This window comes from Astatotilapia calliptera, chromosome 7, assembly GCF_964374335.1.
Source record: "Astatotilapia calliptera chromosome 7, fAstCal68.1, whole genome shotgun sequence".
NCBI classification, from domain to species: domain Eukaryota; kingdom Metazoa; phylum Chordata; class Actinopteri; order Cichliformes; family Cichlidae; genus Astatotilapia; species Astatotilapia calliptera.
The window spans coordinates 34,606,152-34,621,490 of NC_137428.1; the positions used below are offsets into that span (position 1 = coordinate 34,606,152).

The 15,339-nt window shown below is 39.8% G+C and overlaps 2 protein-coding genes across 2 annotated transcripts in view; both read left to right on the top strand.

Annotated features, from left to right (window-relative positions):
- arrdc1b (arrestin domain containing 1b) overlaps positions 1-5,531 on the top strand; it is a 49,713-nt gene extending 44,182 nt beyond the window's left edge. Inside the window, exons 7-8 of the mRNA XM_026174370.2 lie at positions 392-830; positions 1,378-5,531. Of these exons, the coding sequence (XP_026030155.2) occupies positions 392-830; positions 1,378-1,442 (504 nt within the window). The 3' untranslated portion in view covers positions 1,443-5,531. The remainder of the gene's footprint in view (positions 1-391; positions 831-1,377) is intronic.
- A 456-nt stretch (positions 5,532-5,987) lies between these two features.
- slc31a2 (solute carrier family 31 member 2) lies at positions 5,988-15,339 on the top strand. The gene is made up of 4 exons (XM_026174380.2): positions 5,988-6,386; positions 11,455-11,521; positions 13,535-13,760; positions 14,081-15,339. Exons 1-4 carry the CDS (start codon positions 6,381-6,383, stop codon positions 14,244-14,246), a joined length of 465 nt encoding a protein of 154 aa, XP_026030165.1. The 5' UTR covers positions 5,988-6,380; the 3' UTR covers positions 14,247-15,339.

The following is a 15,339-nucleotide window of genomic DNA, read 5'->3' on the forward strand; positions in this document are numbered from 1 at the left end:
ACTGAAGTATGATTGCAAGTTTGGCAAAACGGTTCGATTTGCCAGGGGAAGCAATTTGCAAAACTTTCCAGGTTGCAGTTTCTTGGTGTTCTTGAGTGCTGCTGCTTTAAGAGGAACTTATTAAAGTAATCTGCTCTTGTCATTTCTAAGCTGTTAAAATGGTGGCTGCATGTATTAAACGTGCTTTTAATTCTTGGTGTCAGACACTTTTCTACACAAACAAAGGGTCTTTGCTAAGGGTACCCAAAAGGTAACTTTTAAAGAATAGATTCTACAGACACAGGATCAACTTGGGTGGGGGGAATATAAAAAATAAATTAGCTGTGAGTAATGCACAGTTAACAGGGACTGATCCCGCTGCTCCCTTCACGGATCTCTGTTTGTGTTACAGGTGTCACTAAGATATCCTGAAGCAGCTGTCACTCTGCCTATCTATATCGGAAACATCGCTTTAAACCAGTCTCCGACGAGGTCTACACCCACCAGTCCAGCGGGTGCAGCAGGGGTGATGCCCAGCGCTCCGCCAGCAGAGGAGGATCGAGGCGATGATATATGTGCAGGAGGCTTTACCAGTGAGGAACTTCCCACAAAGAGTCACTCACAGCAGGATCCCTCAGGCCAGGCAGTCACAATGTCTCCCAGCGCCTTCAGCTACGCACCAGGTGCGGCAGCGCCGCCTAGCCACAATCCCCCCGATGCATCTGCTCCGCTCTTCTGTTTGTCCACAGGAGCCACCATACCTTTCTTCACTGAGGGAAATGTTGCTCCAACCCCCACTTCCTGTTCACTCATTCTCCCTCCAGAGTACAGCACTACTGACTACCCTCATGGTTAGTACTTAATAAACCTACCACACCCAGACAATCACCTGCAAGGTGTAATGGCTAATTAGGCATTTATGAGTTGCATCATCATCATGCTTCAAGTTTTAAAAATATTGGCCGATATTGGGTTGTTGTTTTTTAAATCACCAAATATCTGTACATACCAGTCTTATAAAGTCCTGTATCGGCCAGGCTCCATTCACAGCAGTCCACATAATTTGTCAGATAATAACAATAAAAATACTCCAGATTAGGAAGAAACTGTTGTAATGCTGTATAGTTGGGTATTTAAAATGTGCAGCCAGCCTTAATGTGGACATTAAAGGGCCTGCAGTTTCTTGCACTTCCACATTTTCAGCTCCAGAGTTCGACTTCACTACTACTCATGGAAGCCATGATAGCGCCCCCCCCCCCACTCCCCAAAATGACTAAGCAATGTGTTTTGCATTTTCTGGCCTATAATCTCTAGTAGATTAAATCACAGTAAAATTCCGAGATAACCTTAAACTCTTATCTAGTCCCGTTTACTTTTCTTTGCCTCTGTGTGTTCCAGAGCCCCCACCTAGTTATGAGGAAAGCTGCAGTAGTGCCAACTCCAGTTTCAACAGTAGACAGTAGAGAAGAAACAGGTGGATGAAGAATTGTGACCACTCCCACCTACACCTGTTTGCACTCGCCTCGAAACGAATCCAGAGACAAGGTGGATGAAAAGAGGATGGATGCTTCAAACTCCCCAAGGATTGATTCTTTGTCCTGCATTGAGTTTTGTTTTCTTTGTTTTTTTAAAAAGGGGATAATTTCTTATAATGAATATAAGAATTTAAATTTTTCCTCATGTCCCAGCAGATAATGTCAGGTGAACATCACTGTGCCTAAAGAAAAAAAAGAAAAAAGTATTTCAGATTGTTATACAGCATTTAGAATAATCAGTCGTTGGACACGTCTGTTGTGTTTTTATTTCCAACATGTTGTTGCATCTGTGATGCCTTGAAACTAAAAGCTTTCAGTCTGGCCTTTTTGTGGTGGGGCGGGGGGGTCCGGGGGTCCAAACATGCGCTTGTTAGTGTGGTCCGCTGCTCTTTGTACATGTCTCTGCTGTCCTCGTCGTCGTGCAGGCAGAGCTGCCTCCATCATGGATATAAAAAGAGGAATACACAGTCACAGGTGATGCCTGTGATAACAGCTTCTTTTCACATCAAAATCTGTTTTTAAATGCACAGAATGGTTATAAAGATAAGTAGGTCCTTAGGGAAACCACTCGGCTGAGTAACTGATTAAAATAATTCAAGGAGCAAATTCAGTTCATTCAGTAGTTTTCCTCTGGTCTGTTGTGCTGTTTGTTTGTTTTTTATCTAAATCATCTTGATGTGAGTTGCCCGATTTCAAATATCCTTATTATGGAGCTACATGGAATGTTTAAAATAATACGTTTCAAAAGGTCATCAGCAATCATGAGCCAGTTTCTCAAACAAAGTCCTAAACCTTTTATTCTACTGTCTATTGCCATCATTCTTCTGTCAACGTTTGCCAACCATATCCCTCTGCAGAAGTAAGCATCCAACGACAAATGACGAGAGGCTCACAATGTAATCATTAAAAGCCTCCACAACAGCTAAGCTGCTTCTTTTCTTTTGCAGATGTAGATAATAGAAAATAAAATTGTTCCTAAACGAAACTGCTCATGACAAAATCGGGGTATTTGTTTTGTGTCACCAGGTCATGATGTGGCTATTCCTTATCTTTCAGGCTGTTATGGGCTGTGGTTTGCACTGTTGGCAGTAATTCCGATGCGTTCTCGATGGGTTTTGGCTGCCCTTCTTCACAGATTCTGTTCATAACTTTTATTAATTTATAAATCCATCCAAGTGGTGGAGGGTTTCTTGTTTGGTGACCTCAGGATCACCTCTCTGCTGTTGGTAGATGATGTGTCTTGAGGCAGTGAGGCACTTTGCAGGACTGAGGGCATGGTTCTCAGCCGGAAAAGGGTGGAGTGTGCACTCTGGGTCAGGGACAGGTGTAAGTGTCCCGGGTCTTGAACCGACAAGTGAGGGAATAGAGGAGCGGGGGATTGACAGAGGGATGGGTGTGGTACGGGCCGTACCAGTGTGCTTTGAAGAAGAGAGATCTGAGCATAAAAGTTAAGCTGTCGATTTACCAGTTAATCTACATTCTCACCCTTGCCTGTGGTCATGAGCTGTGGGTAGTAAGCCAAAGAATGAGATAACAGATATTTGAAAGGTGTCTGCGCTCTCCCATAGCAATAGGATGTGGAGCTCACATCACAAAGAGCCAGTTGAGGTAGTTCTGGAATTTTTCTTTTTTTTAATTTTTTTTTTTTTTTTTACACAATGTCCTACTGGGAAGAGGCCCCCATGGCGAACCTGAACACGCTGGGGAGATTACATTGCTCAGCTGGTTGGAAATGCAATGAAGAACCCAATGAGAGGCTGGGTGCCTCTGGGTAGACCTCTGCCTCTGTATCCTGAACCCAGATAAGCGGCAGAAAATGGATGGATGGATATTTTCCTTCTTTCATGTTTTTTTTCTTCTTCTTTTTGTGTGTGTGTCTTTTAGCTCCAAAGGTGTCGTGCCATTCAGTTCCATTAAATCCAAGAGTAAGCAGACGGCTGCAGAGCTGATATGTCGGAAACTGGGAATCTCACACCGAATCAATAGTGATGGATAAACAGCACTACAGACCAGAGGAAAATTAAATACAAATTAGATTTTAAGAGGAAAAGGCCTTTTAATCAAAAACGCTTCCACAAAGCAGTGCAGTCAAACTTTGTTATTATTTATTATATTTTTTATTTCATTACGTCTCCCTTTCATTGGCTCCTTAAGATATTTTTCTTGCCGTACCACTTTTGTATTCAGAGGAAGTTTGTCTCGTGAGCCTCATTTTCCCTGTAGCTGGTTATGAGGTCTGCAGTACCGAAAGCCGTACTCTGCCCCCTTGTGGGTGATACCGGTACAGGCTTTATCTCTTTTGAGCCTGCTCTTAAAACTGGAGACTAAAACGACCAGCCATGTTAACTGACCCACCTAACTTAGTCCTTGTTTCTGTGATTCACCAGCTGAAGTCCGCTCTAGAAATGTATTTCTTTCCTTTCTGTTGAGCAGAACTTATAAACGGAGGTTGAAGATGCATGTGGTTTGCATCAGGATGATTTATGTTATTTTTCCCCTTTGTTGCCTTAAATTTCTTCTGGTGATTTGAGTGTGTCAGTCAGTGCAGATGTTAACACATCTGGACATCTCAGCACTTCATTTACTCTGTGTGTGTGTGTGTGTGTGTGTGTGTGTGTGTGTGTGTGTGTGTGTGTGTGTGTGTGTGTGAGAGAGAGAATGAGAGAAAGTAAAATGCAGTTTAACTTCAATCAAACTTGAGTTCAAGCCAATTTCTGATCGAACATCTGTAAAAGTGGAGATATTTTCCTTTTTTGTCCATTTCTGCTTGTGGTCAGCAGTGGGGTTTAACTATTGTATTTTGTATTGATTTTATGTTGTTGTACCATAATATGATCTTAGCATTGCACAAATGTCTGCTATTTTCTGTTGTATGTATAGATATTTGTTCACCAAACCTTTTGTTTTGCACGTATAAAAACTCTTTTCTCATTTTATTCATAACAGCAAAATAGACTTCAGTGCTACAGTTCCACGTAGTTGCATACATTTGTCATGTTTTGTCATATATTGATGACAAAAAATTTAATCCACATCCTCCAGGCATAGTAATGCCTAATGTCCCTGAAAATCTGAAGCACAACATCTGCACTGAATGTTTGTGTGACTCTTCGTGTGTTTTCGTCTTATCTTGCCACTCCGCTTCAAATCACAGCATGAGTTTCTGATAACAGAAATCTTGTGGCTCTGCATTATTGTGAAAGCATGCCTTAAACAATCTGGATACCCTTCAACATTTACATGAGCCTGCGGTGGACTACCTTCTTCTTCTCTATGAGGACATCAGGACATGCTCCTCCTGCTTTGTGTCTGGCGGGACTGTGCAAAGTGCACTTGATGTACACAGATGTAGCTTTCAAAAACAGTAAGACACTGGACTTTGTAGACCTGCTGAACTTTGTTTTAAACTCTTTGTTTTAGGAGAAAAAAACTTGTGCAATTCCTTTTCTGAAGCCATTTCATGCTGCCTTTACCAGCCTTCATTCTGTTCAAATCCTCTTCACCAAAAGGTACTATAGCTTTATGAAACCCCTCGTTATGTTATCTTTTCATCCCTCCCCCCTCCCCTCATATATTGATGAGTGGTGTCCAGTTTTGTATTTTTCTACTATATGAGCTGTTTACAGGTGCAGTGTGGATATAGTTGCACCTCAACCATTACATGTACAGTTTCAGCTTACAGTGCAGAATCAAAGCTGTACTGCATAGAACGACAAAGTAAGGGGGTAAGGGGAAGCAAGGCACTACATCCACCCACATTTCTGTGAAAAAACAAAGTTTTCTGCTGTATAAAAAATAGACTGTTTACTATTACACCTGAACATTTTGCCAGACTTAATGTTATGGAAGGGGTTTCAAAACATAAGGTGTGGGGCCAGAAACGGCCGGCAAAGACTGCAATCTGGTCAACTGAATAATTTTGAAAAATGTGAACAAGGGCATAAATATCTCCATTTTAATAGTGTTTTCACATGATTTAACAGCTTTGGCTACTAATAAAGACCTCCCCTACTGCCATCCATACTAAAGTAAATAAATAATAGATAAACATTGAAATGACAGAAACGTCCACCACAGGTGGTCCCTGCAAGAGACAACTGTTCCAGACAAACATGTATACATCAACAGTACGGGGTCATGCTGAGGAAAAGAACTGCAGATGTGATGCACTCTCTTGGTGGATTCTAGAGGAAGGCTATGACGGGTGCCAAGAGAGGAAGTGTGGGACTGCATGAGGAAGTCAGGAATGGTAGAGAAGTGTATGAGAGTGATGGTCTAGAGCAGGGGTGGGCAACTACAGGCCTCGAGTGCCGATGTTCTGCAGGTTTTAGATGTGTCCTTGATACAACTCCAAGAATCGTGTGAGCTGCTTCCGTCTGTCACATGACCACAGCGTTCTACAGTCATTGGTTCTGCATAATACATATTCATTAAACGCTTTAAAAGCTTCGATTTCTGCTCAGTTAGCGGTCTTATTTCACTCGTTTTTAAACTCAAATATTTGGGGGTTGTAGCCGCCCTCTTTAATCTGAAGGGTAACGGTTGTTTATCCGGGACTCTCTATTTCGGCTGCGCAGTCGCACTCAGGATGTTTGCCTTCGCCCTACATGTTGAAAAACTACATTAACCGTCAACCGTGGTTTGTTAGGCGAAGTCACGTGGTACCACAGGCTACATACATAGCGTCTTTGGGCTGAGTAGGTGGGACACTGGCTGTTTCTGTTGAGGCATATTTGAGAAATGCACGCCGATGATGTGGAAATGGCTCGTGCTTGAATGTCCGGACCGAGACTCATCTGTGATGGAAGCTGCGCTCAATAACCGCTGAAAGTGTGGTGTCAACGTTAGCGCAGCAAGCTCGTCAGGATGCGAGTGAGTTCTCTTTGTGTGTGTTTGTTTTGTCACTCAGCGGTCTAGCATACGCCATATGTGCTACTTTAATAAGCTGTTTTGCATTTGAGACGTTTCTTTGCTGGTTAATGTGTGGCACTGACTCACTTAGTGTGAGGAAAACACGTCATGCACACTTCAGGGAACCCAGGGAGTCGGTGTAAGCAGTACTTACTGGTTTCTGACACACTGCATCTAATAAAGCCATTAAAAAAATATGAAATAATCTGCTGTGAAACTACTACTACAAACTACTACCGTCTGACCTGGCGTAAGTCTGGGAGATAACTCATCTTTTAAAAACTAAGATGTGTTAACTTTACTTTGAATCATGTTTATAGTTAAGCTAATGAGAAGGGACGCTTACTGAGACCCCTTTTTTTAAAAGTCTACTACAAAAACACTAAAACAACAGCGTCAGTGTTATGTAACCATATGATTAACTTTATACCTTGCTGTCAGTGTCATCCAAAGCTGGACATTATGTCACCTGTGCTGTTTTCTTTTTAAAGTGTCGATTTCTGAGAATAAATAAATTCGGGTCAGATCAGTTTAGGTATGCAAGTTGCAGATGTGAATTCATATGTAGGTGCTGCTGCTTTATGCACTTGGAATTTAAAATAAGCTCAATCATTGCTTTAGGGTCTTTAGTGCATTTATGCCAATAAAACCCGAGTGACTTTTGTTAACTATAGGTCCACTAAAACGAGTAGTATTATTGCAGTTGTGATATTTTTACCCTAAATAACCTTTAAATGAAAGTTATCGGTTAAACCTAAATAGTGAAAGCACATTTTGAGACTCGGAAATTGTTCTGTATTCGTGTAAAAGTGCAGAATACAGTCATTTTGAGTGCTTGTAGTAGCAGCACTAATTACACCATTTTCAGTCCCAACTGTCACCTTGAAAACAAACACCTGGTTTTTCCAAAGTGTATTTGAAAGATAAGCTCACAGTGCTTTCCGAGTCTAGCCCCCAGTTGGATTGTTGACTCAAGCTGTCTGTATTTGATTTTTCCCCTCGTTCCTTCATTGTGTCAAATACTTCGACTTTTTTATCACCTCTGCTGTCCTGTGCCATTTTAAATGGAAACTTTGGCCACCATGTATCCGTTTCACATTAAAAGAAGTTATAAAGACAAATTTAATGTTTCTCACTGTGCAGCAAAGCCAGCTCTTTCTAGCTCTCCTTTTTTTGCCTTTAAAATAATAACTACATTTATCACAAATTGGATGCTGCTTTTGTAGGATAGTTCATTATTTAAACGGAGTACAGTTCACTCAGTACCATAATTACTAAGATTTGAGCTTAAGGTGAGCTCACTAAAAAGATGACAAGGAGAGCAGTCGGGTAGCTGATCAGACCAGTTTTAAACAAACCACGTGTGGTTAGGGCTTCAGAATGAAGGTGAATTCTGAAGTTAAAACCCAAACTAAATAATTTTGAGTTATTATTCATGTACAGATGGCTTCATAGTTCAGTTTTGGCTCTGATTATACACTGTTTCTCTGTGGAACTGCGTTTTACCTCCAAAAATCCTTAATTTGATAAAACATAAAGGAAGGAAAACTTGGATAGGAAGTTAAGTGGTGCTTGGGTTAGCTTGAACCTTGTGGGTGTTTGAGACCTTTCGGTGTGGAGTGAGGTTACTTCAGTTCAGTAGGGTATTTGACAGCCTGACTAGGGTGTCAGTGATGGATGGGTGTAACTCTGCTGGTTCTAGTTGTTGTGATAGACCACTACCATGTTGAGTAAAATGTTTTGTAGATTAAGAGCCAATATAGGATTATCCTTTGACTGCTTTACTTGGTTTTTTTTTTTTTTTTTTTTTTTTTTTCGCCTGTCCGATTTGGTTCTTTAGCCATCAGAATTGTTGTCTGAAGACCAACAAGGATACCCAATGGATTTACTTTGCCAAATGGATCATCGTGGCATTGCCGTATTGGTCCATTTGGTCGATCTTTGTTTTTATTATTTATTATATTTTATTTTCAGATGTTACAGACGGGACAGACATGAGTAAGAGATAGGAAAGGGAGAAAGAAAGAGGAAGGAAAGGAAAAACAGAAGGGGAGAGGGACAGTGAGAAAGGGGGGGAGAAAAAAAATAAAAATCTCCTGGATCACCTGTTGAGAGAAGAATAGAAAACAAGCAAAAAAAGACAAAAACAAAACAAAGCAACATACTAAACACAACACCATCGCATTAATCTAGCTAAGTGTAAACAGCAGTAAATACTAAATATTCAATGTTGTTGTGCAGCACGCAGGACAGATGTGCTTCGAAGTAGCAGCCAAGAAAGGTGTAATTTGGGTCTACGAGCAGTGAACACCCGTGTGCATACCTGTGTGGATCAGCGCGCTTGTATTCCAAAGGTTTCTCCATGTAACGATCTGCTAGGGAGTGTGGGGGGGCCACAGCCCCGTCCTCCAGGGTGTGAAGCAGGTATGGAGGAGATCAAAACTCCAGACATCCAGAGGCCCCCAGAACACAAGAGACCATGGAAGACCAACAGAGGGGCAGCCGCGCCACTGTCCCAGTAAGAGCTGAGGAGAGTCCCAGATGAGGGTTCACTCAGCAGCCGCGGAGCAGAAGCCAAGGGGAGTTGCAGTGACGCGCCCGTGAGCTCCGCCGGCCGCCAGCTGTGCCTGAGTGACCGAGCCCCAGGCCGAGAGGCCTTTACTTGGTTTTCTATAGCACAGTAGTTGTAAGAAGAGTCAACTTGGTTCTTTTCTTAGGCCTCCATTGTACCTGTCACATTAGTCACTTAATCGAGAGGTGAACGACCGGCACCAGAGGATATGACATGACTTTTGTCGAATGGAACAGTAAGCATAATGGCCCCATTACATGATGTGATTGCCCAAATATCTGACCTCCAGGATGCCTGCCGTGCTTTGTCTTTTTTTTTTTTTTTTTTGCGAATGTCACAACTAGACAGGAATGTACATGATGGAATTAATTAGGGTTCATCATCTAGTCAGTCTTAGTTATACATTGCCACTTCACAACAAGGGTCATCTCAAAGAGCTTTTATTTTAACGACAATTTTTGTGAGCTGGAACCCTGATGAGCAAGCGCTTGGGGATGGTGGGGAGGACAAGCCTCCTTTGTAACAAGAAGGGACCATCAGCAGAACAAGGCTCAAGGAGGGGAAACCATTATTGCCACCAGGAAAGAGAAGAGGAAAAAGTAGAAAATAAAATCCTTCCCTCTATGCTTTGTCTTGTACTTCATATTGTGCTTTCTCCCTTGTTAGGTCCATATTCTAACAAGGGGTCATCACATTCGTCCACCAAGTTGTTTCGGGAAGAACTTTGAGGATGTTTGATTATCAGCACTGCACTTCTGAACTTGGTCATCTGGCCTGACTGTATAGTTGAAATTTTAGAAGTCCAGGAAATAAGGAGGATTAAGGCATCGATTGTTTTTACGTCACAGCCAGTGGCCACAATACCAAACAAAACAACTCTGGTTACTGTTGGACAGATGGACCTTTGTTCTTAAGCTTATTGATTTGGCCTCCGGATAAAGCAGATAATCCTTTGCTCCGACAGTCTTTTGTACTGCATTGTCTTTGCTGGGACGAGTTCCAAGATAACCAGACTCATCTGCATAGTTAACTGTCCCCATTTACTTTACATATCAGAAATTGCATCATCACACATGGCTTTAGGCTTAAATGCGCGGTTTTCTGTTGGGCATCAGTTTTCTATTACAGTTGGTTATACTTTACGCAAGATCACCAGCAAAGTCTAAAACTGGGAAAACTGGCTCCAGTGGATGGCTCAGATCGGTTCTTGTTTTCCACCTTTTAGTGAACCTTTCAGGTAGTTTCCCATTGACAATGGTGCCGCTTTCGTAATGACATTGTGAAGTGTTTATGGTCCCACATTGGTATCTGTTTGTGTAGGTCTTCGAATATGCAGAGGATATGAAAATGTACTTGTGTGCAGTCCTCCAAAAAGCTGTATGTGGGTTGATTGTTCATTGGTTAGCTTAGGCAGAAAAGGGAGACTGTTCACAAAGAAAGAAGGCACAAATAATAACTGCAGTAGACTTTTTTCTTTTAAAAATGCTTTAAACGATCAGTGACACACAACTACAATATGTAGATGACAAACTACAAAGCTTTGTGTAATTCTACATGCAACTAATGTACAGCTATGCTGTGCACTTCAGTGTGACCATATTTAGAAAGGCTTTCGTGGTCTTCCCCTCAATAGTTGAAGGCTTTCCTAAAGTTGAGTGAGGTACTCCATTCAGTGCTTTGCTTGATAATCTAAATTCATAAAAACATTTATGAGGAAGATGAAGCAATAAGAGGGAGAGAGGCAGAAAGAGAGAGATATGGAGTCACGGAGAAAGAAGCCAAACGGTGGTTTGGGGGCATGAGGGGCCGAAGCTGCTCCCAGATTTTTTTTTATTTTATTTTTTTTTTGAGAGAAATATCGTATGTCTTAACAGTTTGTCATTGGAGGATTTCAGAGTGCCCTGAGATAAAGTGGTAGACAATGATCCAAGACCATCTAAGGCGAGAATTTTTAGGTCAGTGTGTATGACACTGGAAGCCAGTGTAGCTCTGTTAAATTTGGAACTTTATCATTTCCAGACTTTATAACTAGCAGATCTCAGCTAGGCTGATGCCTAACTGAGATCTGCTAGTTTGCAGCTGGTGAGAGGCAGTTATGCCAAGACAGGTGGTGAATTATCAGGGATAGAGCTGTGCTGCTGAGCAAGCAAGAGCCACAGACCGTGCATTCCTCTGTCAGCCCATATCCACAGCAGCAAGGCTGAACAAAGTGTGCCTTTGTGGGGCAGTATGTCCTCTAATTGTCGGACAAAATCATGTGTGTGTATATACAGCATATTTGTGCAAAGTAGTATAAATTAAATTCTTTGTTTTTCACTCTGTAATCAGAAATATTTTGAGTACTATTGTACGGACTGTTCTTGGAACATTGGACACCACTGCATTCAGTATAAATGTTGGCCCTAAACTCCACTTTACCAGTGAACAACTCCTAATACCCTTCTCATTTTTCTTTAGATGACTTTTGGGGTTTCGAGCAGTGTGACGCTGCTGTTTGACTTCTGGGATGTGCACAGCCCTGCAGGTAAGCTGCAGAGTATTAAAGTCTTGCGAAAAAGCCTTAGAATCAGTTCATCTGGATTTAAAAATTGTGTGGTGCAATTCAAATACTTATTTCTGATGACGGTGGAGTGTTTCTGTAATATTGCTGACATTACTATACAAACTTGATCTACCATGTTCATGAACTGAAGCTTGAATAAACCTGTTCAAACTTGTTTTTAACAGGTTGATAAAATTTGCTTCAGATTTATCTTTTTTTTGTCAAGTGTTTTTTTTTTTTTTTTTTTCTTTTTTAAACTTGTCGCAGGAACCAACAATGTATTAATTGAAGTTAGTTTTTAAACAGCTTTGAAAGACTGTGCACCAACCCCTTTCTACATTTGTCCAAATATGCCAGCCTTGAAGTGGATCTGGATTAGATTTAATTACATTAAGGAGATGTTTAAGGGGTTATAATTAGTTGTTAAAGTGAAAAAAAAAAAATTTAATACTAAAATATTACGGTTGTAGAGGAGTTGCCAGAACAGATACCCCTCATGTATCCCAGGGGAAGCAGGGAAAATGTTCTCAAGCTATATGTAGAGAAAATGTATTGTTTTCTCAATGCTTCCAGTCCTCTGTATTTTTCATGAACCTGCTTTTGGCTGGAGCTTCGCATTAAGTGAACAGATGTTGGTGTCAATCTAGTCTAAATCTGAAAGTAGCAAAAATAATGATGTATTATTCAAAGGAACCTATTGAATAATAGGTTCCAATATGTGAGTATTAATAACATGAAATCTAAACTTAGAAAAGTAACTTGTGGAGTTCTGCAAAGATCTGTTTTGGGACCTAAGTTATTTTTACTTGATATAAATGATATTTGTACAGCCAGTGATACTTTAAAATATGTGGCGTTTGCTGTTGATACAAACTTATTTTGCTCTGGAAAGGACATAAAGAAATTACTGAAAACAGTGGAAACAGAACTCATGAAGTTAAATAGATGGTTGTATTTAATAAACTATCATTGAATGAAAGTAAAACAAGATTTATGTTATTTGGAGGTAGTAAAAGTAATATTAAAGTAAAACTGACTTTAAATAATGTTGAAATTGAAAGAGTATATGAGACAAAATTTTTAGGAGTAATTATTGATGATAAACTTTGTTGGAAGCCCCACATAGAACATGTGAAACGGAAATTATCCAAATCTGTTTCTATTCTTTATAAAACAAGAGATTTTTTTTGAATAAGAACTGCGTTTATGTATTGTATACTTCCCTTTGTTTGCCTTATATGATCTATTGTGCAGAAATTTGGGGGAACACATACAAAACATATTTGGATTCAATTTTTAAATTGCAAAAAAGAGCTATTAGAATAATAAAGTTGGATATAGGGAGTCCACCAACCAGTGTTTTGTAGGATCATCTATGTTAAAATTCATTCTAAAACTTTAGAAATGATATATCGAGTGATGAAAAATGTTCTAATTTGTGTTTTAAGTATGTTTCAACTAAGAGATGGAAAATATGATTTGAGGGGGTCTTATAAGTTTGGTTCTCACTTTAGGTATTTCAATGTTAAGTATAGATGTGTGTCAGTTTTGGCAGTGAAATTATGGAATGGACTTAATGATGAACTGAAGATGTGTTTTTCTTTGTCATTTTTCAGGAAGAATTTAAAAATTTGTATCATTCAAGGTTACGGAAATTTGGTTTGATGAATAACTTCGTGTTGATTTAATTTCTTGATTTATCATTGATTTCTTTTCAAACTGTTATATAACTTATTTATCAATGCTATTTATTTTCTTGGTTAAGGATTTGATTATTCCTATGGGGTAAAGGACAGGATAATTATAAGCCACAAGCCTTCAGCCTATTCCATTGTCGGTTACTGTAGGATTGAGTACTTTTATGTAAAATGATAATCTGTGTTGTTGTTGTTGACCGAAATAAATTTCACTTCATCATCATCATCATATTGCATAAACGTACTTTTTAATAGTGACTTTTTTGTGAGTTAACATTTTGTATTTTTGTACCTACAGGGATGGTGGTGTCAGTGCTGGTGGTCTTGCTTCTGACTGTCTTTTACGAGGTGCTTAAAGTGTGGAGATTGTGGCTGGGGAATCCCTCCAAGCTGACCCAGCCTCAGTCTCCATACGACGCCCCATCTTCCCACTGCGACAGCATCTCTGTCCTGGACAGCAGCCCCTCTGAATCCTCACTGACCCCTATAGCATCAGTCGTTACACCTCAAAGTACCAGGAACAGGTAAGCAAGTCATTTCTAGTAACTTTTTTTTTTTTATCATGGATCGTACTGTGAAATGCAAATCACTGAATAAAATGCAGAAATGCATCGATTTGAACTGTATGGTTGTGGCATGGTGGTAACCTCCATAGCATGGTGACACCCTTTTTTTGTTGGTGTATCCTAGATTGCAACTATTATTATCTTTTGGGCGGTATTAAACAAAAGTGTGTGGCAAACTGAGACCATCACATATTGGCAGACTGAATGTCGAGACCTGAACGATGTTTTTGACTTATTAGTTTATTTGTAAATAACCCTCTCCCTCTTCTTTTCATCAGCTGGTTGTTGCACATCATACAGACGGTCCTCCACATGCTGCAGGTGTCTCTGGCCTACATGCTGATGCTGTGCGTCATGTCCTATAACACCTGGATATTCCTCGGGGTCATCACGGGGTCGGTCCTCGGTTATTTTATCTCATTTCCTCTCTTAGGTCGGATGTGATGGCACAGACATTTAATAGTGAAATAAAGAAAAGTTTACTTTTTACTATCCGAGGATCTCGAAGGATGGAAAAATTGGTGGAGAATGAGCCACATGACACTAAACTTTGCCTAAACCTCATCTGGATATAGAAACTGAAAATGATTTTAAGCTTCCAGAAAACAGAAAATGCTACATTTTAACATTTTTCCCCTAATTAACAAATAGATCATTTCTGTTAAAGGTACATAATGTTAAGAAAACACTCAGTTTTTCAGTCCTAGTATTAGTTCTGCTTCACTTTTAAGTCAGCAGACTGTGTGAGTAATACCTGTGGAAAAATGATTTTTTTTTTTTTTTTAAATCTCCAGGAAAAGTAGGAGTGTTGTTCAATTCTGCTTTTTTAATTATTATTATTTTTTAAATTATCTTGAAAATCTAAACAATTGAAAGAAGATAGAAAGAAAGAAAGAAAGAAAGAAAGAAAGAAAGAAGAAATGCACTGGAATCACCCACAGAATGATAACACAAAACCCAGAGATGGGAAGTCTGCACAGATTGTGGTGTGTTAGGAAGCTATGTTGTTGTTGTTGTTTTGTTTAGGGTTGGGTTTTTTCTTTTCCTTTTTTTTTTTTCCATTTGCTGCCAAATGATTCAAGATGGAACTTGATATTTGATTGTCAAGTGTTTTGGACTAAAATCTTAAAGCTGACTTGCAGCTAAGTCAGACATTTACAGTCACGGGTCATGAGACAGAATTGCATTGCGCTGGAGTCCGTATGAGGAACTGATACATGTGATTCTCGCTTGTAAAACCTTGTGAAAGGTCATCTTGGTTTGTTATTATTCATGGTCATGTGGTTCTGTAGCAATTGTTTAACCACAATCAGAAAAGCAAAGTGCCTTGAAGCTGACAGTTGAGACGTTTCAGAAGTTCCTATCTTTGGTAATATTTTCTTTTAACTGATTAAAAAAATCACTGACACTAAAGGCTTATACAGATTTGTTCAACTGCTTTATTTACTGTTGCATATCAATAAGATTTTTTCTGGTGATGGCTTCTTTTTTTGTCTTTGAAAAAAAGAATAAAGAGATAAAGAATGAAGCCGATAAA

Excerpts from the sequence above, each read along its gene's own strand:
- slc31a2 (XM_026174380.2), top strand. Across the intron at positions 11,522-13,534 it reads GGATGTGCACAGCCCTGCAG|GGATGGTGGTGTCAGTGCTG; the intron begins GTAAGCTGCAGA and ends TTGTACCTACAG. Across the intron at positions 13,761-14,080 it reads CCTCAAAGTACCAGGAACAG|CTGGTTGTTGCACATCATAC; the intron begins GTAAGCAAGTCA and ends TCTTTTCATCAG.